Raw genomic sequence first — 25817 nt, 5'->3', positions numbered from 1 at the left:
ACAAAAGGTTTAATGCTACAAGCTGCAGAATTAAGGATAAAGCTTCTTCATTGCATGGATGTTTCTAAACTGTGTTCTCCTTTGGCACACCTGTATATTGCCAAATGAGGAGAAAAGTAACGTGCAATTTCTGAGTCAGGAATAGACAGACAGATAAGCCTTCAGGAATGAGCTCATGAGTGCATGGGAAAGTAGAGGTATTAATGAGATCAAAGAATCTGCTGGGTTCAGCAAAGTTGGGGTGGAGAAGTTAGTGATCAGAAGTAACAGAGATCACCACTTTCCTGGTTTTCTATCTGATGAACCTCCTCTAATATGTCACAAGAAGATCTATATATCCTGAGCACAGGATTTTCATAAAGCACTGAGAATTTGGCTCCAAGCAAGGAATCAAGACTACCTTCTCCTACTTCCTTTTCTACCTCACAGCCTGTTGACACTTAAGACTTGAAAAAGAAAACATTCAAAAATGCACTGCAATCTCACTAAACCCTATTTTAAACCCCTTACACAAAACTGCAGAAATGTAAACCTGGAATGAGTTTCAAAAGATATTTCACTCCAATTTCTTATGATTAAGGAGAGTACGAATCTGTAGACTATTTCAGCTTAGGTATGAGTCAAGGGTGGAAGGATACAACTTCCAGTGGGAAGTTCCCATCAACATTCACCATTCAAAGGACCTGTGGAACTGCTTTGAATGAAGTGTTCTAGAATTAAATGATGCCACCTTCTACTTCTGCAGTCACTCAATAAAAAGAGCATATGTATGTTCACTACAGGTTCTTTTTTCTCTCCTTTTTCCTCTTCTCTTCTCTTCTCTTCTCTTCTCTTCTCTTCTCTTCTCTTCTCTTCTCTTCTCTTCTCTTCTCTTCTCTTCTCTTCTCTTCTCTTCTCTTCTCTTCTCTTCTCTTCTCTTCTCTTCTCTTCTCTTCTCTTCTCTTCTCTTCTCTTCTCTTCTCTTCTCTTCTCTTCTCTTCTCTTCTCTTCTCTTCTCTTCTCTTCTCCCTTCCCTTCTCCCTTCCCTTCCCTTCTCCCTTCCCTTCCCTTCTCCCTTCCCTTCCCTTCCCTTCCCTTCCCTTCCCTTCCCTTCCCTTCCCTTCCCTTCCCTTCCCTTCCCTTCCCTTCCCTTCCCTTCCCTTCCCTTCCCTTCCCTTCCCTCTTCCCTCTTCCCTCTTCCCTTCTCTTCCCTTCTCATTAGTTCACTTCAACCTGTTTCATATTCAGTGCACAATTAAGATAATGGAGGGTAACCTTGTTTTTCAGCTGCTGGAAAGGTTACAAGATAGAACAATTCATCTGAATGTTATTTTGCGCCCTGGATGGAGTGTGAAGGGGAGGAGATGTCCTCAACAACATTCATTGTGTATACTCATTTTCCTGACTCCCAAGTAGGGGGAGTAAAATATAAAATGTATTTTTATAAAAATGCACAATTCTCTTATTGATTTATTTCTGCTGTGAACTTCTATTTCAATTTTTGTATTAAAGCCATTTTGAGCCTTTATCTTAGTAACTACTCTACACAATCTGAACACCAGAACTTTGGAGAGAATTATATTCAGAAGCTTAATCAAGAAGCTGTGATAACTATCTTGGGATGCACACATTTTATTCCAGTTGCTACCTGAATAAACTGATGAGAAAATCACCACGGAAGAGCAATTGTAAAACAGCTATGTAGAAATTAAATAAAATTACTGGTGAATGTTCTAAGTATGTGCAAAGATGGCATGCATTAAAACAAAGGGCCATTTGGCCATTCTTATATAACTTAGCTATTTGCACCTGTGGAAATCAAAAAAAAAAAAAAAAAAAAAAAAGAGATAAATACGTAGAATGTAAGAAAATGTCCTTGATTATCACTTTACTTTTTTTTTTTCTCTTCAAAATATGGGATAATAATGATTTCCCTTCTAATTGGAAAAAAACCCACAACCTAACAAATAGTTTTTTCCAACATAAAATACAAAGTTCAATTTAATTTACAAAATTTAAAAATTTCAATTTACAAAGCTAATAAGTGAAATATATAGTTTTGTTTCAAGTCTCCTCAGATAACAGCAAATTATATCTTTCAAGAAAATGCCAATTCCTTGCTGTATTTTTTTTAACCTAATAAATAATTAATAAACTAAGAGACAGAGAAAGCTAAGTGGCATAACAAAAAAACTGAAAAAAGCATCCAATCCTCCTAAACCTCTGTGAACTTATAACATCTCTTAAAATTAATGAAGGTTTCAACAATTGCCATCTTAAGATGATACTATTTGATTATCCAAACCCTGCAAGATAGCATTATCGCCTGATTTGTACCAGATATTCAGGACTGCATCAGTCCGTGTTTTCCAAGGGCTAAAATAAATTTGAAATTAATCTGTGACTTCAAAATTTGAATTTTGTTATTTGGAAACCTACCAGATATTTAAAGGCAATACTGTGATGTGGCTGTACAAGACAGAGTATTGAATACATAGCACGTCTCATTTGCCTATATTGTCAACATTGTTTGTAGCTCAACTCTTGATTGTCTCAGCATCAAAGAATGATGATATCCAGAGTAATTTCATATACTGCATTATCAATACAAATCATATCAGCCACGCTTAAATGCTATTCAAAATAACTTCAGCCACAAAAAATCAAACATTCAGACAGAAGAGGACTAGGGATGTACTATATAGTAGAAACATCAGTTCAAGTGAAATATTTTACTCTATACTGGAAGAGATAACATTTTACTTCCAATCAACAAATGTTTCTGGAAATACACCAACTTTATGGTCCTAAGGATTAAGTCACAACATTTCTCATAAAAAATGATTAATCTTTACAAAAAGGCAGGAAAATGAGACAGCTACTGCCGCCCACTTTGACATTTTCGTTCTTTGAAAAAGAAAAAAACACACACACAAAAAAAAACACACAACAAAAAACCTGAACTAGTTTATGAACAACAGCTATCAGTAATGTAGATTGCCAGATGAAATAATCTATCAAGTGTATTTCTGTGATAATGATCTTTTATCCTCTGCATTAAGAAAACACTGTGACATTAAACAGCTTTACTGAGAAATCTGATAAGCTTTGCCCGTGAACATACAAATCTTGAATAAGAAGTCGTATTTTCTACACTAGCTACCTAAGCCTTATAAGAATGCATACAACCATATGATCATTATTGTTGTGTCCATGAACTAACTGATGTTTGGAGTCCCACTCAGATGTAGAAGGCTCACTCAAGAGAAATTGGAACATTTGCAGTTAATTCCCACAGAAAATAAAACAAGTGCAAACGTTTCCTTCAAGCAATGACACTTCATTCCAGTGTTCTCACTTACTTGAGTTATTTTTTCAACACCTTGAAAGCCATGTTTCTCAAAATGTTCAGCTATATTTAGGAAGGTATGACGTTCCAGATAGCGGCAGTTACTGAGTGCAATTAAAACTCTTTGTTCCTAAAAATTTGTTTTAAAAGAGAAAGAGTATAACAATTAGAAAAGAAAAACAAACAAACAAACAAACAAACAAAAAAACAACCCAAAACCAGAAGTATCAGCATGACCAAAATTTTAGCACGACTAAATGTGTAGTATCTTATTGACTCTGTGTGTGATAGACATGCTGATAAATAAAGCAGAGTTTAGTAATATTTTTGTGAATAAAACTGAGTAAATATAAGGCATGATGACTGAACATCTATGCTTTTTCTTATAGGATCCGGAGCATTCACTGGAATAACTGTGACTAATACAGAACTGTGGTTAAGATTTCTGTACAAAAATTAGGTTTGGACAATTTTCCAGGAAGCTGTTTCTGGCTTTTACTTTGTTTCAAGAAATACGCTAAGAATTATGACCATCATAAAATGTAATTGAAGATCATCTTCACCTTTACATGAAGGTGGCTAAAACAAGAGAAATAAAACAGGTATGGCACAGATATACCCACCCATTCTAAAATAACGGAAAGTTCTGAAGTACCCAATGAAATTTGAAAAATTCTAGATGGTTATAACTTATCTCTGTTCTTCTATGACTTTTTTTTTTTTTTTTTTTTTACAAGAAGATCAAATATGCTCTGGTGTTGAGATATCAGAATTGCTTTTCCCTGACCTTGGTGCAACAAGGTATAGTTTCCAATGAGGAGACAACTAAAGATATAGAACTACTTTAATAGATTTGTTTTTCCCTCTTCCCTTTTCTTTCCACTAATGGAAAAATATTTTCAACCTCAGATGGGGGTTCAGAATCAACAATGACAAATATTTTGCAAACAGAATTATTTGGCAATGAAATCAGCATAATCATAGTTGAGATCTGATTAAAAATGATGTTGACTTTCAGACTCAGAAAAATTCCGGACAGTTTTGTCTTCTAGCAATATGATGATGAGTACTGAGATGTACAGTTGCCTACTACGTTAAACGCTCACGTGTTGGTATATATAATATTGACAAATAAGCATATTACAAATAGTGACAAATCTTAGAATGGTCACTCACTTTTTCTGTTCTTGTTAATCATAACAGAAATGACAGTGTTCTGTGATTTATAGAAGAAAATAAATATGAAACCATGGAAATCAAATATTTTCTAAAATATATATATATTTTTTTAATGTAAAATGGTCATACCCATGACACGTGGCAGAAAGGCCGGAACAATCACAAGAAATTATTTTGTCAACAATCAATATCGAAATCCATGTGTTGTAAGAATGAAAGATAAAGACTATAAATCAGTACAGTCTGCAATTCAGATATTGGATTTTGCAACCTGTGATTGTTTATTGTAGTGGGAACAATCATTGCTCCGCTCTTGTAAAGGAGGGAACGCCAGGATTCTGACAACATTTAAACCTGCACCAAGTAGCATTAACCTGAAAAGAGCTCCTTACTAGGTTTCTTCGAGGTAACAAGGACATTTTTTTTCTATCTGAAAAAAATGTCATCATCCCCTCTAGAAAAAATTATATTAAGCAAAGTGAAAGTACAATTTTTCAATTTCTTAAAACTGCAACAACAAACAAACAAGTTACAGAAATAATCAATACTTACACTCAGCAATGTAAGTTTTTTGGGAAAAACTACATTACTGACTATCCATATCTCTATGTATTTTTAAAAATAACTAATAACCAGACCAGTTCTTAGCATTTAAAACATGGTAATAAGTCAAAAGTTAAAGCGTCAGATGTTTTAATGCTAGTGCTATTTTCACGGATTTTAATGGTGCCATTTCTGAGGAGGGCCTGGTTTCAAAAATTGTCTTCATTACTTACTTTAAGATAGTATACTAAGATATCATACACGGTGCTTTTAAAAAATACCCTTATGCTCAAGCCTTGTAATCTTACATTCTTGTAAATATATTTCTTAATGTATATGTTAGAAAATGCCTCTATAATGCCGTCTTACTCTCTAAAAAAGAAACCTCAAAAATCTGAAACAATAAATTTAAAAAAAAAGAATAAAAGAATAAAAACACCGCCTTCCTGGAACTTTGAGAATTATTAAGTTTCACATCAGCTTTTAAAAACAGAAGTCAAACTTACTGAAGAAAGACTCGAGTCCTCATGAATGCTTCCAAACAAATCTGGAGATGAAACATCAACTGAAAGACTGGGAATATTGTTTAAATTGTGAGTAGTGCAGTGATTTTAGCTATTTGATACATGAATAATGAGTTCAAATAAACAGTTGGAACAAAAGACTAGAATTTTGTGTCAACACCCCAGCATCACCCCCTGCCTCACACAAGATAATAAAGTAGCCCACATTAAGATGTCCAGAAAGCCCGCAAGAGCTTTGTGGACAGACAGTACTGCAGACCTTTCTTTAAAGCATTTTCAATGTCTTCAAGTTCTCTGGCTTGCTCTATTTGATTCTGCTCTATTTTTACACCTATCTAGCCATCAAAGTCATCCAAATAGCAAATAAAAATAGTATTGGGAACACAGTTAATTGGCCTCATTCTAATGCATATTGTGGGTAGTAATATTTGCCAACTCTCCAACATTTCACAAAAATTATTTGTGCTCTGAAAACCCAGGCTATTCTGACTGCTTTGGTCTCCAAAATAACTGGCTGGTGAGCAATTATGGAACAACCTTTCAAGAATTTAGCAGAAATACCAATATCTAGTTGAAATGGAAGAGAAGAAAAAAAAAGGCAGTGGCTATGTCTCCATGAGTAGGTATTACTTAGTGACAAGGATAATTCATTCCACGTCAGGTCATGTAAAAAAACAACATACTTGCTTCTACAGCATACTACAAAGCCTGTCACTGAAAAAAATGATATAACAAATACCATATTAATTATCTTGTACAATATTTATTACTTTATATCACTCAATTTTTAGCATAAAAAGTATCTAATCGTAGTGTAAGCAACACTAGCCAGAGGCAAAAGTATTAATATGAAATATGTAACACCAGAGGGATAAAGTCACCACCACCACCAAAATGTGAGACCTGCACCCACAATTTCAGAATGCTACAGTTGGGTCATGTTTATTTTACTTACTGTGCTGTATCTATGTCACCATCAGGTTTGGTACTCAATAGTTCCAAACAGTCTATGAAAACCTAGGAAACAAAATACGATCCATATTTTCTGTCAGAACTGAAAAATAATCTCAAATTCACTTTTACTACAGTCAATAGAAGCAGAACGATCATCAACAACTTTCACTGTCTTAAACCTCATATACATTAGTAGAGTAGCTAAACATTTTATATGGATCACACTCTTTACTTGTGGCAAAAAAATAGGTGGTTTTCATCCAACTAAGTGATTTACATCAAGTATGGCTAAAATTCTATGATGATAAAAATCTATGATTTGCAAAGAAGGCATTGCTAATAATTTTTGTGTTCAATCTGAAGAGTTGTATTTAAGTAAACATCACAGAAGCATCACTAAAATCCAGTTTTTGCTTTTACTCAAGATTTCTTGTCTGAGAATACTATAAAAATGTTTTGGAAGCCTAAAGCATGCTATTACCTGATTTCAAATATATATGGTTTTAAAATACCAAATTTTAATATGAAGAATATTGGTTTCCAACAACAACAACAAAAAAGAATCTAGATCCTCAGCTGATGAAAATCAGCATTGCTCCTTTTATGGCAGTATATCAATGCTAGTTGACATCAGCTCAGCAAGTATCTCGATCACAATGATGGTGGTTCAGTAAAATATTAGAACACGTCAATAGCCCACACACTCAGGATTTGATATCATCAGATTCAGCTAGGAACATCTACATACTTCTCAAGTCAAACATTTGGCACGATCCCAGAGTGTATTAGAGGAACAACATACTGTCATCAACTTAAGCTACCCTTTGGAAGTTGGGAAGTATGCAAAGCACACCTTTTTGTTGTTCACTTACATTCACAATTTCATACCTCAAAACATTTGAGTTACCTGCATGATCCCAATGCTTAGCTGGCACACATCCTCCTGCGTTTTCTGTTGCTGGAACACCTGAAGATGCAAGCACATTATTTCAATGGAGCAGCTTCACAAAGCTTTATTCTCAAAGAAGGCCTGAGTGATGTGTCCCTTCAGAGACAACACAATTATGTGAATGACTGCTTGGACACAATGCTTTCTCACAGATCAACTTCAGTTTTTCCCCACCCTAAAAATGGGGAAAAAGCATGTAAGACCAAATAAGCAGCTTGACAAGCATGAGGTGTTAAAACACTAAAGGTAAGGAAGTCCTAGTAACTAGTACACATGACGCGTACTGCTGTCGGAGAATAGAATTGCAGCTAAATCTAGGATATTCAAAGATCTCTGCACCCTAACAAGAAGGATTCACCATGCACAGCATATTCTTATAAATAAGAAAACTGGACAAGCTAGTCATAAACAATGAAATAAGACAGGAGATAGAAACAATACTCATACAGAAGGTCGCAAGGGGCTTTGGAAAAGTATTAAACTTCCTCAGAAGTTTCCTCAGATCACTGAGGAAACCTGAAAGAAGATATCAGTATGACGTTCAATCATGGCCTCAATAAACTAAGTGGATGTGGATAGGCACGACTCCTGGTTTAGAATAAAGTTTGCAGAAGTAAAAAGCTGAATTAATGTTCTGCTAGTAGTTCAGATGCAACACTGAGTTAAGAGTAACTCCTGGGAATAAATATATATGTATACATATACGCATATGCATACATACACACATATGTATATGTCACATCTATGGTAACCTGAAAAGTACATTAGTAGCATTTTTCTAAAAGTACAGCTTCAAAAATTTAAATATAGGTCTATCTGCCCCATATACATACCATTAACCTTAGCCGAAGGAAATAAACAAAATATAAATGATAATAATAAAAAGCTAGCAGCAGTGAAAAGGGTGCAAGTTAAAAAGAAAAAAAAAAGGAAAAGTTAGAATCCTGTATCATTCTTTGAAAGTTCTTGTTCTGAAATGTAATAGTGATTTACATAAAAAGAAGGAAATCAGAAATATAAATCAAAACTTACACTGGCCTCTCCAGGTTTGCAGTCCAGCACAATTTTTAGAGATTGCAAGGAATGGACAATGCACTGTTCAAACTGGGATGGCTGTAAGGCAAAGGACTCTTTAGATTCTAGATAAGCATTCCATGTAAAATAAATACTACACAAGCAAATGCATAAAAATTCCATTCCATATGGCAAACTCTTTACTCGGGATAAGGAGAAAAATCACAATTCATATATTACTAGAAGATACTTTTGAAATGATGTGATTATCTACAAAACTATTACAACAGATAACGAGCATTTTTCTCTGGGAGACTTATCCACTGAATAGCCCCCTCTAGAAGGGTCATAAAAGAATTTTATGGCAATTCTTTGTGGTAGCATATACATTACATTATAGAGGCCTATGACACATCCCCTTGATCTAAGCTGGGACATAATTTCACCTTGGATATCTGTTATTTCTGCATTTAATTTCAGCAAAATATTTCTAAGAAAAGTGGACTGAAATTGCTTTCACACAGAAGAAAAATAAAGACTGGTTTGGAGGACTACTTTTTTTTTAAACCTCCAGGGTTTCCAAATCTGAAGCACGAATGTCTTGATGTATGTACCAATTTCACTATGAAAGTGCAAATGAGTTCACCGCATCACAGTCATTAGTCAGTTTTTCCTCATCTTTCTCTCTTCCCTGTTAAAGTCACTTTTTTTCTCTGAGACTGCTGGCTTGGTATGAGGCAGGAAGCTGCAGAGAGGTGTCACTGTTCTATGAAAGAGGGACATCATTCATTTGGATACGGGTCAGAGACACGGATGAAAAAGCTAAGCCATGTAAATTTGTGTTTTTCTGTTTTTTAAATCAGTAAATAGTTTATGACATGCCACCCACTTAATGCTGAGGAGTAATCTGTATTTCTGTAAATGCTAGGGTGGATGTGGAATACACGTGACGCCTGCACGGCAACCTGAAAAGCATGAAGGAAGGGCCACTCAGACTCTATTATTTTTGGATTGGCTCAGAAAAACAACAACAGTAAACTGCTGCTGTTATATTTTGTTTCTGTATCATAAAATACCACACCGTAGGAGAAGAAAGCCATTCAGATACATTATCCTTTGCGTATCATGAAACTGAGGAAAGCTGTTTTTCTGTCTTAGTGTATCTCTTACCTGGAATATGAATGCTAAAGGGGTTGTTATTAACCAGTATTTCCTACCTACTTAAAATACAGTTTCTGTATTAAGCCGAAGGTGTCTCCAAAGACACTGCGTGGCCCTTGTTTATGCTCGTTATTTTTTATTACAATATTACCACAATGAACTCTACTTCAGTAGGCAGCTAATCTCATTATGACAAAACATAATCAACTGCCACCAATAAGATCTGGCATGGCTCAACCACTGCCTCAAAAGGGGGAATCTAGGAAAACACTGTACACAAGGAATTTATGGGTGACTTCTAAATACACAAAAGGTTGTTAAGCATTTATTAACAAAGATGCTGTAAGGATACAGCCAAAGCATAAAGTAACAGAAGCTGTTGCAGTAGATCTTTTCTCCCCCCTCCATTTTGCAGATGAATAAAGTGAAAAACAGAAATGTTAAGGGACTTGCCCAAGTCAGTGGCAACCGAAACCAAGATCAGAAGCTATAAATCTGGTTATAATACCCGAATTGCCCAACAACACTCCTTCCTACAGTATGTATGTTGTGACTGCTTCATGCCCTCCTACTCAACTTCAAACATATTTATAGAAGCAAATAAGAAAAACTAAAAAAGGCGGTGGAGCATTCCCTTAGCTAATATATACAAAGCAATTCTCCCTCCCACAGGCCCTTTCTGCTTTCGCAGATTGTTTTTAAGTCACACCTACAATGCGCTTGCTGTGTTTTAGCCATTACTCACTACTGTTTATTTCCAGAAAGCATCTCACTAGTTTATCTGAATTTGGTTTCAAGCCATTTGTTGTTTGTGTGTAGGCAATCTCCTAAATTAGTTGCTTTTCAGTTCAATTTCTCGTTATAACAGATAAGTGACCTATTTATTCAGCTACAGACCAATTCCATGGTAGTATGCCTACTAAGTTATGAAGCATTTTGATGTGAACTGAACTTGTGACCTCAAAAAAAAAATTCTTTACTTCGGTAAACTATTCCTAAAATAAGTTGCTTAACAATTAAAGCTATTATTGTTTATTTCAGCAAAAATCATACTAAAGGTCAGCACTAATTATTCTGACACATTTGAATAACCCTACTTAAAAAAAAAGTCATGCTACCGATCTTTATTCCCAATTCTTGTCTCTCGATACATGGCACAAATTTACAAACCTTTTATTTATACTTTTTAAAAAATTAGTTTTCCCCCCATAAGTCAATGAACAGAAGAGGCTGGATAGGGAAAAAAAAAAAGTCCTATATCTATGTTTAATATATTTTAGAGCATATATTTTAATTCATCATTAACTGGAATATACTGCACTGATTTTTTAAAAAGGAATATTATAAATAGAGAACTCGTTCTGGAAGCCTACTTAAAAATCCTGGGAAAGAAAATACTAGTTATTTCCTTAAAAATATTAAAATGCAAGGTTTCATAAGGTAAGAGTTACTAAGGTATGTTTTATTTTGTTTGTTTGTTTGCTTCTTTAACATGTATAAAATACACAGAAATGAAAATAAACTGTACTTATGTAGAAAGCAATTTCTGAAAGAACCATTTTATCCCATTAGTGGTGGGTATTTGGTTATGGGCAGTTTCAGAAATAAGCAGTTCCATTGGACAGCTCACCCTAGAGCTGCAAAGTTTTATCCATTTTGATCCTAAGTTTCACTCACAGGAAATGGGGGTCACTCAAGGAGTTTGTCAATATGAACCTTGCATGCACAGAGTTAGGTACCATCAGTCTAAGAAAAAATATTGATACTGTTCAATAGGTGAAGTGGCAAAATCTCCGTGTTAATGGTAACTGATTAGATTATAGGCATCAAAGAACTTAAGTCATACCTCCACCTCTGAAAACATTTGTCGTAATAAGGAATGTTAGAAAGCATTCTTTTTATGTTAGAACTACTCCCACGTGAGAAAGGGCTGGTTTAGAAAGACAAGAAACTTATCCATCTCACAGACTTAAGACCAAGCTGTGTTCCCTATTCATGCCACCTGTGGAAGAAATGAGGTACTAGGATATGAAAATGCAGCTTTCATTTTGTTGGTCACATGTCAATATTGAACATTTATCTCAAACTAACTTCCTTTGTGATAATCCTAGCACAGTTAAGAAGCTACTTTATCTTACTACTAAGTTCACAATTTCTTTTGCACTTCAGAAAATACTGTTACCTAGTAGTACAATTATCACTTAATGTTAAAATTACTTCAAACAGAACAATTTAAGAAGTACAAATAAATGTCTTGGTAAAGACAAAAAAATAATGTTGTGTTTTGTGATGGGATCTGTTAAGAAAGCCCTAAGTAACTACACCAATAAATTCTTTTGGATTTTTAATCTTCCTGTATTTTAATACTTTAATAAAACTGTAGACACCAGTATGCACACACATAGACAAAGTCCAAAGTAATTCAATTTCTCTGGAGAACATGCAAACCAGTTTATTTGCACTTCTTAAAAAATAAATAAATCCAAAGACACTGCCTGTAACACACAAGTATACCCACCAACGATGTCAAACCTTCATTGTCAACAACCCAGTCTTCCTTTTCAGCTAGCCTCTTTATATCTGTAAGACACAGAAAGAAAAAAAAAAAAAAAAAAAGAGGTATTCATTTTCATTATTAAAAACTCCTTGAACTTGAAAAGATAAACCACAGACATTGGGACTGCAATGACTAGACATACAAGCAAATAGCACTAAAAGCTTCAAAGCTTTCAGCCTTCTCAAATGACTAAGAACGGAACACGTACATGGTATGCTGGTGACACCACACTGAGAAGCATATCTGTGATACATGGCAAGAGCTGCATGAAGCCCACCTTTTACTGGAAAGCTTAATATTAAAGGAATATTGTCAAGGCTCTGGGTTTGTTTCTATTTTCTAAGTTCTTAATCAGAATATAAAATAATTCATTGAAGAACTGAAGTCACTGATCTATTATACTCCAGCTCTTAATTAAAAATGAAAGACCAACTGCTTAGTATTTTAGCAAAGATAAAAAGGACAGCATATAATTCATAATTAATAACTATAAAGAAGGCTTAGAGACACCACTTAGTGTCAAGGGTCCATGGTGCTAGACCATTCATGAAAATGCTTGAAAGCATATGCAAAAAACTATCTTCTACTACCCAAAAGGTTTCAATTTCTACAGGTTTACTGAAGCTAAGAGGAGCCAAGACAGGATGTGAATCCAAACCTGTTGTTCTGTGAACAAAATTCTTCTGTGGATGCACTTATTCAGCAACACTTTTTTTTTTTTCTTTTTTTTTCCTTTTTTTCTTAGTTGACAAACATGAATGAGATAAACTGTGTGCACTTCATGGGGGCTTTGGCATACATTCTCTCACATAAATTGCTCTTCAGAACTGTCTGTATATCATGAAACTCTCTTTTAAATGGGAAATGATTTTGGTGAATTTCTCTCCCGAGCCCAAGAAAAGAGGGTAACTAATGCATGCTGAATGTATCTACACTACTCTTGGTGCTCTAATTAGCTAGATGAAGAAGCTTGAGCACGGTGTTATACCCTGCAATTCTACATCTCATGGAAATGGTCTTATTGATGAAAAAAGGTATTAGGGGACTGCACAGAATAAATACTCTGTTCATTTCCCTATTTAGTAAAGCTCTTATTGAACTGATATTCTTGCAGGCCTTTAGATCATGCCTCTGCATGTTTTTGTGGCCGTTCATTTTTGCAGCCTGTTCTGAGCTAGCACAAATACTAAAACAAACAAACCAAACCAAAATAAATAAATAAATAAAACCCAAAAAACTAATTTCACTGAAACCCTCCATCAAATTCCAGTCAAATGCATTGATGTAAACCCCCTGTCTGGTCTGGCAGTCACATACATGTATTCTGGCTCTCATGACCTTTATGACCAGTGATCACGCAATAAGAGGGAAAGAACAGAGATCGCTTCTCAGGGCCAGCATGAGTACACTGCATTTATCTGAAGACAACAAGAAAAACCTGTGTGTGGGCAGATTTGTCCTATTTAAATAGCTAATGGTAGTGTGCTCTATTAAAAATTTTAACTGATCTGAATGCCTCTACCAACTTACAACGTGTAGTAAGAGATGAGACTGAGCTTTACATTGCCAGTCTACGGAGCTCACATTTCAGAGAGATTATAGAGGGGGATTCAAGTCCGGCGGGAACCTCTTTCATTAATATAATACAGATATAAATATATCTGACATCCATTTACATAACTCCATGAAAATATCTATTAATTGTTCTTTTGCTGGTTCCCTAAAGACAACAGTTTCTTCAAGGGCCCAATTAATCCAGTCCTGTCCAGAAAAATGATCTAAACACACTTAACATAAGCAATTTTGCTTAGACTGGTAAAGAACAAAAAAGGCACCCGTAGATAAGGTACACAGTGCAAGAATCTGAAATGAGAGTTGTAATAGAGGCAGGTATCTTCACTCTTTCTCTGGTTGATGCTCTGGCAAATGCATAGGACTGTTTCACTAACAGGGAATATGAGAAGCAATCAAGAAAGGCAGTTATAATTGGCTAGATAAAAAAAAGATACATTAGCCAGCCAATATAAAATACCAAATGTTAAGGGATCTGATCTCTTTTAATTCAAGACACGGAAGGATGAATAAAGATGTTTAGACCAAACAGAGAATCATTCCTACACAGATTGGTGAATCTGCTTTATCAAAAATCTAAGTTAGAGACTACCGCTAGAATTATTCCTCCGTTGAACTTATGTGGCCAGCAATCAGGACATAAACAGAAATACTGTATCCGAACAAAGGACTGGGCTACTCTGATGATGCAATAAGTAGGCAAAACTAGTAAGACAACAGGCTTTTCGACTTAGAGCTACATGATTACTCACATATCCGAGTTCTCTATAGAGACTATAGAGAACTGATTTCTTCGTATATCAAGCAAAAGCTGCGGTAAATCCTTTCTGTACAGAGTTATAAAGAGACAAGACAATCTGTGCACTTGTATGGACAACACAACAAGCTGGGTATTAATGCAGGAAAATTAATGTTAATGCTGAAATGGGATTTAATCAAAGAATTAATAGACAAGAATACAATTCATATCGACATTATATCAAATAAACAACAAAGACTTTGTCATTTGTTGTCAATGAAAGTTTAAAAACTTAATTAATGTAGCCACCTACATTTAACACACTTAAGGCTTGAGTAAAATACTTAGCTTCATGTCAGCCCACAAAATAATGATGAATCATATCAAAGATTAAAAAATGATTAAACTGAAAGAGGCACTTTTTTTTATTATTTATATTGAGAGCAATTAGTCTTTTTGGGGAAAAACAGAACTATTGAACTTCCCTGACTTTTAAGAGGGAGAATTATTTCTGGAAGATTTACTTCATTCAAATTCAAGTTTTAGGATATGGTAAGATGAATGGCCTCTGATGCACACAGAATCACGTTAGGTTTAGAGAATGTGCTATTGGCCTTTACAATCCAGACATTTTTGGGAAAAGCTATGTACACAGAAGGAGGCACAAGGATAACAGTGTTAGCAAAAGGCCTTGGAAAAACAAAATAAAACAAAACACACAACTAAAATATTCCATAAAGGGTTGTTGGCATTTCTGGGGAAGTGGTGTGAAGTGTTGGGGATTTTGGTGTGAGGGGTATTGCCAATTTAATTCGTCACTTCACAGAAGAACTCAAAAAAGAAAAGCTACATGATGAGATAAATCACTGTTTCAACCAAGAGAAGATGGATCTAAACTGCTGTAACAGTTACGATTAAGGGAAGAAAAGATTCAGAATACAGAATGATCTCTGAACCATGAAATGTTTCAGTAATTCTTGGGAGATATACTACAGAACTCAGAGGAGTCCACTGTCCCTTCAATATCTTAAACATCATTAACATCCAGAACATGGTTTGGCATAGTTGGAGAGGAGAGGAAAGAGAGGAAAGGAGAGAAGAGGAGAGAAATGAGAGAAAAAAAAAAAAAACAAAAAAGGAAAAAACAAAGCAAAACAACAAACAAACAAGAACAGAAAGATCTGCAGCCTTTTATTACCTTCAGCTGTATGTTGTAAGGTCACTATAATGCAACGTACACGAAGATCCAAAATAAGATCCTGGATGATCTGAAGCATATCATTGGGTATCTCAAGTGCAGTAAGAGACTCAGAACTAAGCCTGAAAAGAATTAAAAAAATAAACAACTGAATTTTAAATCTGTGTAAGTTTTTTTAGCAGATAAACTACATTAAATTTTTGTAAAACCTTCTCAATATGTGAATACAGTAGCTTCATCCACAGTAAGTCTTTGACAACTGGTTACCCTGATGAGAAAAGTTTACTTATTTCCTTAATTCAGAGGCATGCAAATACATACTTTTTTTTTTTTTTTTTCTGTAATGTTACAATAATGTCATCATACAAACATGCCTACTTTTCCCACTGTCCTCTTGCACTTTCCTATCTGCCTTCCTTCATCCATCTTATCTTATAATCTAAAAGTAATCCTTCTGGAGCAGAGGCAGCTCTTTTGCTGTGTTTATATGAATATCTAGATCAATGCCCAGGTCTACAACTGGGTTTATGAGGCATCGTCTACCTGTATTAAAGAACAAAGTGCAATAAAAAGTTATGTGGCCATGTGTCAGATCTCAATGGTACACATGTTTAAGGGACCAAAAATACAGCTACTGCTGAGCAACGAATCAATTTGTTGACTGTTTTGTTCTGAACCAGGACTGGGCTTAATCACCAAGTTTTGTAGCAGAGGATGGAAAGATTCATTTCTACTTTCCCCTTTAGAAACAGCAACACAATAGCTGCTTAGAAGGAATTTCATTTCAGCTTTTAACTAAAAGATTGTTGTTATTCAGACTAGTTAGGGGCACAAAGTGAGGTTTATTGCTTGTTTCCATCCTCTTGAATACATAAGCAAAGACAATTCAAATGCAGCCATTGCTGTTTCCTGTACTGCTAATACTGAGCAAAGCACAGGTACCAGAAATTGCCAAAGAACAGCAGTAGGAAGGCACAAACAAATATGTTCGAGTAATAAGTGGAACACTTCCAGCCATCCACCTGCAAACTCTAGTTTTTTACTCCTGGTGTTGGTCATAATCCATAAAAGCAGCACCATTAATTGCTAACTACATTCCAACTCCACAGTTTTAACTCTGAAAATGTTATTCAGATCCTGACTGCTATCAGCTCAGCATAACTACTGAATCAATAGATTACATAAATCTGCATTATCTCAGTCATGCAGAAAATACAGGACATAAACAGCCATCTGTGAGAAATTTAAGTGACTTCAGGCTGCATAAAAGTCCTGTACTTGGAGTCGACTGCATTCCCAAAAGAGCGTACAGCTTTTCCTCACACAACTTATCCTAACATACACACCTTTCTAATCCCTACCATGAGGCCAAAATCTTGCAGGAGATGGCTTCACTTTATTGCTGAGCTCTCATTTATCCTTTGGAACCTACTGCTTACACCAGGCAATGACAGAGTGGGATACAAGGCAAAAAAGCATGTAACCACCTCACTGTAAGCTGTCTTATATATATAAACAAAAAGAAAAATTAAGATACAAGCACTAATTTGGGAAATGACTGATCCCATCATGTGCTTCTTGATGATTAGATGTTGGGAATTACAAAAATAAGACCTAAGTCATCATATAACTTTGCGACAAGTAAAGTTTATATGTAATGTGTAGACTATTCGTGAGAGCACTCCAACTTCTTTACTGGTGAGAGTCACAAGAATTAATTAGATTGTCAAAGAACGCCGGAGCTTGAAAAGAAGACCTGCAGTACTTGCAAAAATTTAAGATTTGGTCATCACTGGTAGGTACCATATCGTGGTATGTTTAGTCCCTCTTCTCCAGATTGCTCCTCTTCTTGACTTTTGACTGCTTTGCATTAAGCCCTAGCTCACTCCTGTTAAGAGCACTAACGACATGAGGTGGTGAAAAGAATGGGAAGAAGAGACAGTTTCCCAGATTTCAGTTCTGGTACTCATTACCAGGGCAGTAGCCAGAAAGAATGATAAGAATACCTAGAATAGAGTCATCACGTATCTTATAACCTTATACTGGATCATATCTCAGATGGCAGGACTCTGACACACAACCAACCTTCAGACAATCTGTTGGTCAAATTGCCAAGCCAGTGCAAGTGATAAATACTAGATTTTTATAATTTGAGTGTAATTGGATTATTTTTCATAAATTGGCAACACGCGTGCTGAAGCCTGTTCCCTCACCCCCCTTTATGTATTTTTCATCCAATGCCAAGTCCATTCCTTCTTAAACTGGAAGCTTTCCATAAACTTCAGCCAGAGTAATAAACTTCAACCATCCAGAAAAAAAATAAATAAATCCATGTGAAATTCAGATAATGTAACTGACAACAGACTTCTGGAAAGTGTTAAACAGACTTAACAACAGGTGCATATCATTGTTAGCTCCATCTGCAGTAAGAGTTAACTACATGTGAATTAACATATGAATAGGAGTTAACTACACCCTTTCTCTTCATCGCCTGTGTTTTGCTTGTTATTTACTTTGAAACCTGCAAGTAAGAAGTATGCTATCAAATCCACGTTATTACTTGAATTTCCAAATGATAATGATGATGCATATACCCTCCATGGACAAATGGAAGGAAATTCCATGTATTTATTGAGACATTTTGTAACTGACGACGTGCACATCACTCAGTTTATAAACAAACATAATTATAAGCAAAATGACATTATAAGCAGGAACATCACCTTTTGTAAAACAACTGCGAAAGCAAACTGTGATTTGAAAATGATACTATACTGAGAGGCATGTTATTTTTATCTATTTTGGCAGAGATGGGAAGATATGCAGTAAATGAAGCTAATAATAGCAAAGCTGCCTACCTAATTTTACCCTAAAGAATCAAATTCCATTTCATTCATGGAGCTTCTATGCTGTGCCATGCAAATCATTTATTCAACCCTTTCCTAAGGTGGTCTAGGAAAAAATGAATATATCATTTGTAATAAGCACGTGTCATGAGACATCACAAATTAAACTTGCTTACAGAATCCTAAATCTGCCCTAAGCTATTTTTCATGATCGTATTTTTGAAAGCATTAACATTCTCAGTACTCAAGAGTATTTAATGAAACAAACAAAACAATTTGTGTTAGAACATACGCATTCCAGGAATAGCATCATATTGTAGGTCAACAGCTTCATTTACCTTACTGTCTGGATAACATGTGTTAGCCACTGGCCAGAAAGTTCAGTTTTCATCTCCCAGCCACCATACTGCCTTGATTCTCCTTCTCTGAGACTGAATGGAAGCAAAGCTCCACGGATAAGTTTCACCAGAGAGTGCATCACTTCTTGAATCATTTTCTGAATCAGAATAAGGAAAAGAAAAATCAAGCTCTATCAGTATGCTTAAGAAGTTAAACTATATATTTGCTATACTTGCTATACACTTGCTATACTTGCTAGACACAACATCTTGTAACGTATGATTTACAGGAGGTTCCACATGACAGAGAGCATGGAAGGATGAGGTATAAGGGCACAAAGATGATTTAAGAAATCTGATTTTCAAGGTGGTGATCCTAAAACATCCTGGTATGAAAGGCAACTGAAAGAAAGCGATGTTTACTCCCCATAACTTACCTTGAAATCATTTTGTCTTTGCCTAGCGTTTTTCTTCGATCTTTCCATTTGGCCAGATTTTTCAGCAGTCTTGTGAAAATGAGAAAATTGAAAAGTGTAAGTATCTCATAACCACTGTTAAAATAATTCTGAAAAAGGGGGGTTTCAAAGTGAAGAAGTGAAAACCGAACACTGAGTTTATGATGTAATTATAAAAACTAACTCATGCCATCTGAATAGGCAGACTATATATATCAATAAACTTTCCTTACAGTAGATCAGTGTGCAAACGTTTTATTCTGAGGAACAATATGTATTTAAGACAAAGCTGGAGACAAATGTAAGAGTAGCTCAAATAATATCAACTTCATTAAGTCAACGTATTCTCATTACAATGTTAATGAGAGCTAAAACATATATAGTCTAATTGTGCATCAAGTTTGTATGAAGAAACTATTTTCTCAGTGTGGAAGGTGTCCAAAGAAAGGCATCAATATGAAGTGACAGACACTTTTTGGAATGAGTGCAATTTGGAATTACAACATGGATAGGGGATTTTTTTTTATTATTATTATTGTTATTATTATTATTTTATTTTATTTTATTTTGTGTGCGTGTGGTTTTAAGAGCAGCATTTTGTTGAAAAAGCCCTTGAAATAATTCAACTAACTGTAAAAGAGAGTCTGCAAAATAATCATCAGCTTAATGGACAGTTCACATTTTTGAGAACTGAGGAACGTGAGTACACTTTGCATGAGACAGTTACAGTTGAAGAAAAACATGGTTTGACTAATAGTCTTCCTGTTTGTAGTTCCAACCTTCTGTGGAGTCTACTGAGAACACAAAGCAAATTGTACCGAAAAAAGTTATTTAAAATACTGTGTTAAGCGCAGATAATAGAATTTTATAGTTAGAAAATCTGTTTAATGTATGTACAGCAACATCTACTGGACAAGAAGTGCAATAACATGACAACAGTTTATTCTCAGAGACTACGTTTACTTTCAAATCATTAACTTGAAATGCTGTATTTTTTTAATTCCATCTCTAGCAAAAGTGTTTCACATTTTTAGGATAAAATACGTCTCTTGAAATGATCACAACTTAGAAAAAGAACTAAAACTGCTCAGCCATTCTGGAAAATAGATAGCTATGAAACTGATGTACTTTAAAGCTGACTTGTAGAGTTTCAGACAAGGAGAACAAAACTTTAGAATTACTTCTATGTATAATAACCACTTCTCTCTTTAATGCCTTAAAAAAGAAAAGAAGCAGTATTCCTTTAAACCTCAGGTATCAAGTTAAAATTCACACCGTTTTGCAGCTGGATTAAAGAACAAAAAAAAGTTCAGAGATCTTTGATATCTTTCTTTTCTTAGTGGTTTTGCTGAAGACCAATCTTAAACCTTTCCTGCACAGACAGACCAAAACTATTTTGTGGTAAAACCAACGGTTACTACTCACATATGCTACTTCACCTAGAGTGATTCAAAGAACTACACTTTTTAAACTGTTGAAAATATCACGTAAATCTTTAACTGACAATATTTTAAGGCATAGAAGCTAACCTTTCAGAAGCAAAAAGAACACCCCCCCCCCCAAACCCAAAAAACCCTACAAACCGAACAAGAAAAAATAAATACAGCTTGTTATTTATAAGTGGGGATTTTCTTTCCCCATTTTTACAATGCCTTGTGCACTTGCTCAAGTTAACTGAAATGACTGTCTATGCCATTTTCACAGGACTTTTCTCACAAAACAGTAGCGTGTCACTTTGCTTCCAGAATGACAACAAACAGCAAGTAACACAGTTGATAAATTTCTTACAGGTCAAATAAAATCTGTATGGTTTCTTATAGAAAAACATACACATCTTGAACGTATAAATCTAAAACATATGAAGCTTTGAATAAGACGTGGTGACACATTCTTGGGTGCTCTAGAAGTTTTCTAGCTTGTGCCACACTGTCCCCTCTGTTACTGTCTGTTGATTTATGCCATGCAGACACTCAAAAGGACACAGTTCCTCCTCTCTTCCCTAAGAACTTGGAGGGTCTTCCATACTGATCAACAGACCAGAAGATACCAAGCATATGGGGGGTGAATTTCTTACAAGCTTAGTATCTGTCCCAACAGAAGAAAAGTACCTTGCAGACTAATGGGAAAACTACCTCCTCCTTTTCTTTTTTCTCTTTTTATTTTTTTTTTTAAATAATTAATATGGAAACAATGTTTTGATTAGACCCAACATAAGATCACTGCATTTTCCACTTGCAGTCACTCTCAAGAGCATAATTTCCTCAACCTCATTTACAATTCAAGTCTCAGTTTCTCTAGAAACTGCTTTCCTTTTCATTGTAGTCAGAGAAAGAAAATCACAATAACTTAAATTTGTAAAGTCTAATTTCCAATAGTACTGTGATCAAACATGAAAGCTGTCATTTCCCTTACAAAATAACTTTTGTGAAAGCTAACAGTACCAAGATTTATTCTTGATTCTACCTCCTTCACAGAATGGCATGAGTAAATGTAATATCTTTGTTTTGATTTTAGCATGTGAAATGAAGATTATGAATAGAATCTATTTCACTAGGGCTGCTAGGAGCTGTATATTGTGTTTGACATAGTACCTATAGTACCTATCGGTATCATCATATGAAAACATTGCACTGGATATCAGACAGTGACAACAAATAGAACTGACAGCTTGAGAAATTAATTCTTCAGTTAGAGAAAAGGGAAAACAGCAAAACAAGCATCTAAATTGCCTTTACCCAATTTGTTTTGTTTTCTACTAAATCTGCAAAGAATAGTAGTTAGCTGTCACTGTAGTTCTATTTCAGGGATTATTTTCTAGTGGAATAGTGTAACTGTGATGACTTAGGGTTGTAAGCATAGCAGGACACTGTAAGCATGACAAGATTTTATCTAAACTGATGAAACGATATTGCCACCATTAAACAGAGAAGTTTTAGATGCACAAACCTTTACGCTTAACTATAGAAATACAGAAACTTTAATAAAGAGAAGCTGATATGAATAATACATGTTGAAAAGCTTGCTTATTTTCCGCCTGTTTCATAGTAACCCAACTGACGCTACATCTACTTGCAGACCTTGCCTTCAGAGTTTTCTAGGATCCAGAATGAGCACGTTCAATCTGCAGCCACAAGACTTTGCAGTGATTAAGTGTGAATTAGTGCCTTGTAATCTGTTGATGGAACAGAGTACTACCTCTCACTGTGCTTAAATCATGTGTTTGTCTTTGTCAGATTCGCACCTCGGGAAAATCCCATCACTACAGATCTCCTTCTGGAGAAAGAACAGCACAGCTTGAAGACCAGAAGCAAACTCTCTATAAAACATATTCTGTGACCAACTTTTAACAACAACACAAAAACAAAAGGTATTATATTCATCTGTTAGTGATTATGATGGTAAACGGCATACTACCCATACCAAGTTAATTATGAAATGTGTCCTTTTCAAATGTGTTAATAGTGTGCACATAGAAATGGCACATGATGGCATGAATTGTTACTTTTTTTTCATTTGTTTAATACTTTCTGCATGTTGTAGTATCAACATTCTATTTACAGAATTTGTAGAAAACAGATCACTTCAGCAAAGACTAGGAACACAGGTGACTGCAGCTGACTACTTTCAGACTAGACTCCCTGTAGCATTTCTGTGTACACTGCTCGTCTTGGTCATTTTACAACTCTGGTGTTGAACCTATCTTCACTTCCAAATTCTTAAAGCTCAAGAAATGAGTACTTCCGTTCCAAAGAAATGAAGCTTTTTTTTTTTTTTTCCTCTATGACTTTGTCTCTTACATATCTCTATCCTTCGGCCAATTTGCTATTTCTTCAAGATCACCGAAGAAGGGCAGCTGGTGACCTACAATCAAGAGGTGAAACTACACAGATGTTGACTCCAGCATCTGGAACACACACACAGGCAGAATTCTAAGTAATTCCAGTGTATGCTTTTATTCTTTTAAAAATAAAGAACCTCACTTCTATACGCTAGTATTACCAGACAAGCTACATGTCACCATTTGTAATAGACCAAAGGTAGCATCTCTCAAATGTGTAAAAGTTTACAAATTGTTTTATAAACCCCTCAGATTAAAAAAAAATCCAGTCACGTCTTCCAGTGAAATATAACACTTCAAACCTAATTATTATGGAACTTTGTTATTTAGAAGTCATTTATATACAAGAATCCATACCTCACTGAATAAACTTCCATTCACATAAGAAATCCAGAGCTTCCAGAAGTTGGGCAGCTGACTCACAACAAGTTTTGTCAACTTTTCAACAAACACAACTTGCTGAGGTGCTTTGTATCGCCAGGCTAAAAAGGGGGAAAAATAAAGGGGGGAGGGGGGAGAGGGGAAGCAAAAAAAAAAAAAATTTGCATTAATAATAAAATAGATAAAATAATAAAATAGGTTTGCTGTTGCCTTGTATTACACAAATGATTATACAGTATGGATATAAAACCTTTCAGGTAGGAGTGGAAAAATTTAACAGCCTGGTCCATATATATGTGAATAACTGGTACACATGCAAGTTCTTTCTTATTTTCTCATATGCTTACAAGGTGCCAGCACTATGACAGAATGTACAGACAATTCACCAAACAATCCATTCAACTGGTCTTCTGTCTTCAAACCACTAAACGTTACGGTATCATAAAAGCAATCAAGACCTTCGAAGTTTCAGATGATGAGGTGGTGATGCTAAAGAATTAGGGCTGCTAGGACGGGTTTGGTAAAGGTAAACAATGGGAATGGGAAGATCTGCTTTATTTCTAGCTCAAAGAATTTTCCATTGTGGCCTGAGGAAAGTTGCCAACCTCTCATCTTCATTTCCATTTGTTTGGTAAAATCTTTTCTCTGGAAAACAGGGAAGATTCCAATACTGTTGTTCAAACTTAATAAACGTAGCACTAAGTATATACTGAGAGTCTTGGATGAAGAACGCAATCAGAATTATCATATAACACTGCCACATCTCTCACTTCACCAACCTACTTACAGCCCTGCTGCACTGGCTATTAAAACAAAATAGCTTACATTTTGGCAGCAGATAACATTTCTCAGTTTCCTATCAAATGGGCAAAAGAGACTGGCAGAAGGAAAGTAAAGAGAAAGCTGAAAATGGGCAGAAGAAAAGTGCAGATTAATATGAAAACCAAAGGAAACTGAAATATTTCTGTAAATCCACCTTCTCCACAGAACCTTTCTTGATAATGATGTTTTTAGCAAACCAGGATATACAGGCAATTCTTACATGCTAAAAGACTGTTTTATTTCACCTTATTAACTACAGTCTACTTTAGAATGTTGGGAAAATAAACAGATTTTGGAAAAGACCATTTAAAGAGTTTTTTTATTATTATTTTTTTGCTGTTGTTATTATTTTTTAAACAAACTGTGATCTTTTATAAACAAAAAAATTAAAAACATGATATTACCCTACATAACTCTGGAAATGCAGATTTTTTTTTTTTTGCCTTTAACCTGCCAGAGAATATCATCCATCCATAGGAGTTCACCATTTAGGCCAAAACAGGTGCCTAATAGCACATTAGGTAACCAGCACACATTACCAGAGCCTCACTATTTTATCGTGTTAGTATCTGGTTTTGAATCTCCTTGAAGCACAGCATGCCTTCAGCAGCATCCATCACTAGAGGTGCAGGTCAAGTATTGGTCCACTTGTTTACTGGGTGGATAAACATCTCTACTAACCAAAGCATTCTTTTTCATCACAGCGAAAAAGTCTAGAGACTGTGGGTGAGTATTCAAGAACCCAAAATCACACTGGAAGCCCAAATTTAGAGAGACTCTTTAGAGAGAGACTCTGACATAACTGAAGTGTAACACTCAACTCATAGCGCTGTTCCCGTTAAGAAGCACAAAAACACTGAAGTTCAAACAGCAAAACTTGTACCGTGGACACACAGATGTCACAGCTGCGCTTTTGCCAGCTTAGTTTATGACAGTCAGAGAACTGGTCTAGACCCAGTAGCAGAAAAAGCCTTCTTACTAACATTGGCTGTGACTGTGCCAGGAAGCCGGGCCAACACTGCTATAGCAACAGAGGCTCTGTAATGCCAACAAACCAACTTCTAACCAAAAGATTTTAATTTCTCCTGGAAACCAGATCATCTTTGCCAAAAGCTCCAGTGCCAACCTAAGGTTATGACCAGGGATGTCTGTTCCTAACTATAAACACAAAATTTACTTTACGTATGATACTCTTTCCTTCCAGGAAGAATACTTCAGGCCTATTTCAGAGGCTGTCTTAGTCTCAAGTCTACAGACAGCAGATACTTCTAGAGTAAGTTACCGCATATCACGGCAAAAGGACATTCAGGCCATAAGTAACAGTATATTTGGACTTCGTTGCTAGAGAAAGCTCCAATCTATATTAAAGATTTTCTTAAAATTTGATGAAACATTTTCTTTCATTCTATTTATTCTATT

At 35.3% G+C, this 25817-nt stretch overlaps 1 protein-coding gene across 2 annotated transcripts in view; it reads right to left on the bottom strand.

The window, feature by feature from the left end:
* EXOC2 (exocyst complex component 2) overlaps positions 1 to 25817 on the bottom strand; it is a 132338-nt gene that overhangs the window by 39304 nt on the left and 67217 nt on the right. For both annotated transcript variants that reach the window (XM_082753103.1, XM_082753104.1), the window contains exons 13-22: positions 23553 to 23677; positions 19340 to 19408; positions 18903 to 19060; positions 15719 to 15840; positions 12171 to 12232; positions 8510 to 8590; positions 7436 to 7495; positions 6530 to 6591; positions 5557 to 5623; positions 3342 to 3458 (exon numbers count right to left, since the gene is read on the bottom strand). In XM_082753103.1, coding sequence (XP_082609229.1) covers positions 3342 to 3458; positions 5557 to 5623; positions 6530 to 6591; positions 7436 to 7495; positions 8510 to 8590; positions 12171 to 12232; positions 15719 to 15840; positions 18903 to 19060; positions 19340 to 19408; positions 23553 to 23677 — 923 coding nt within the window. The remainder of the gene's footprint in view (positions 1 to 3341; positions 3459 to 5556; positions 5624 to 6529; positions 6592 to 7435; positions 7496 to 8509; positions 8591 to 12170; positions 12233 to 15718; positions 15841 to 18902; positions 19061 to 19339; positions 19409 to 23552; positions 23678 to 25817) is intronic.

The sequence above is a fragment of the Aythya marila genome (assembly GCF_965140915.1).
Source record: "Aythya marila genome assembly, chromosome: 2".
NCBI lineage: Eukaryota > Metazoa > Chordata > Aves > Anseriformes > Anatidae > Aythya > Aythya marila.
The sequence above is the reverse complement of the archived record's forward strand: the minus strand, read 5'-3'. Positions and strand labels throughout refer to the sequence as shown.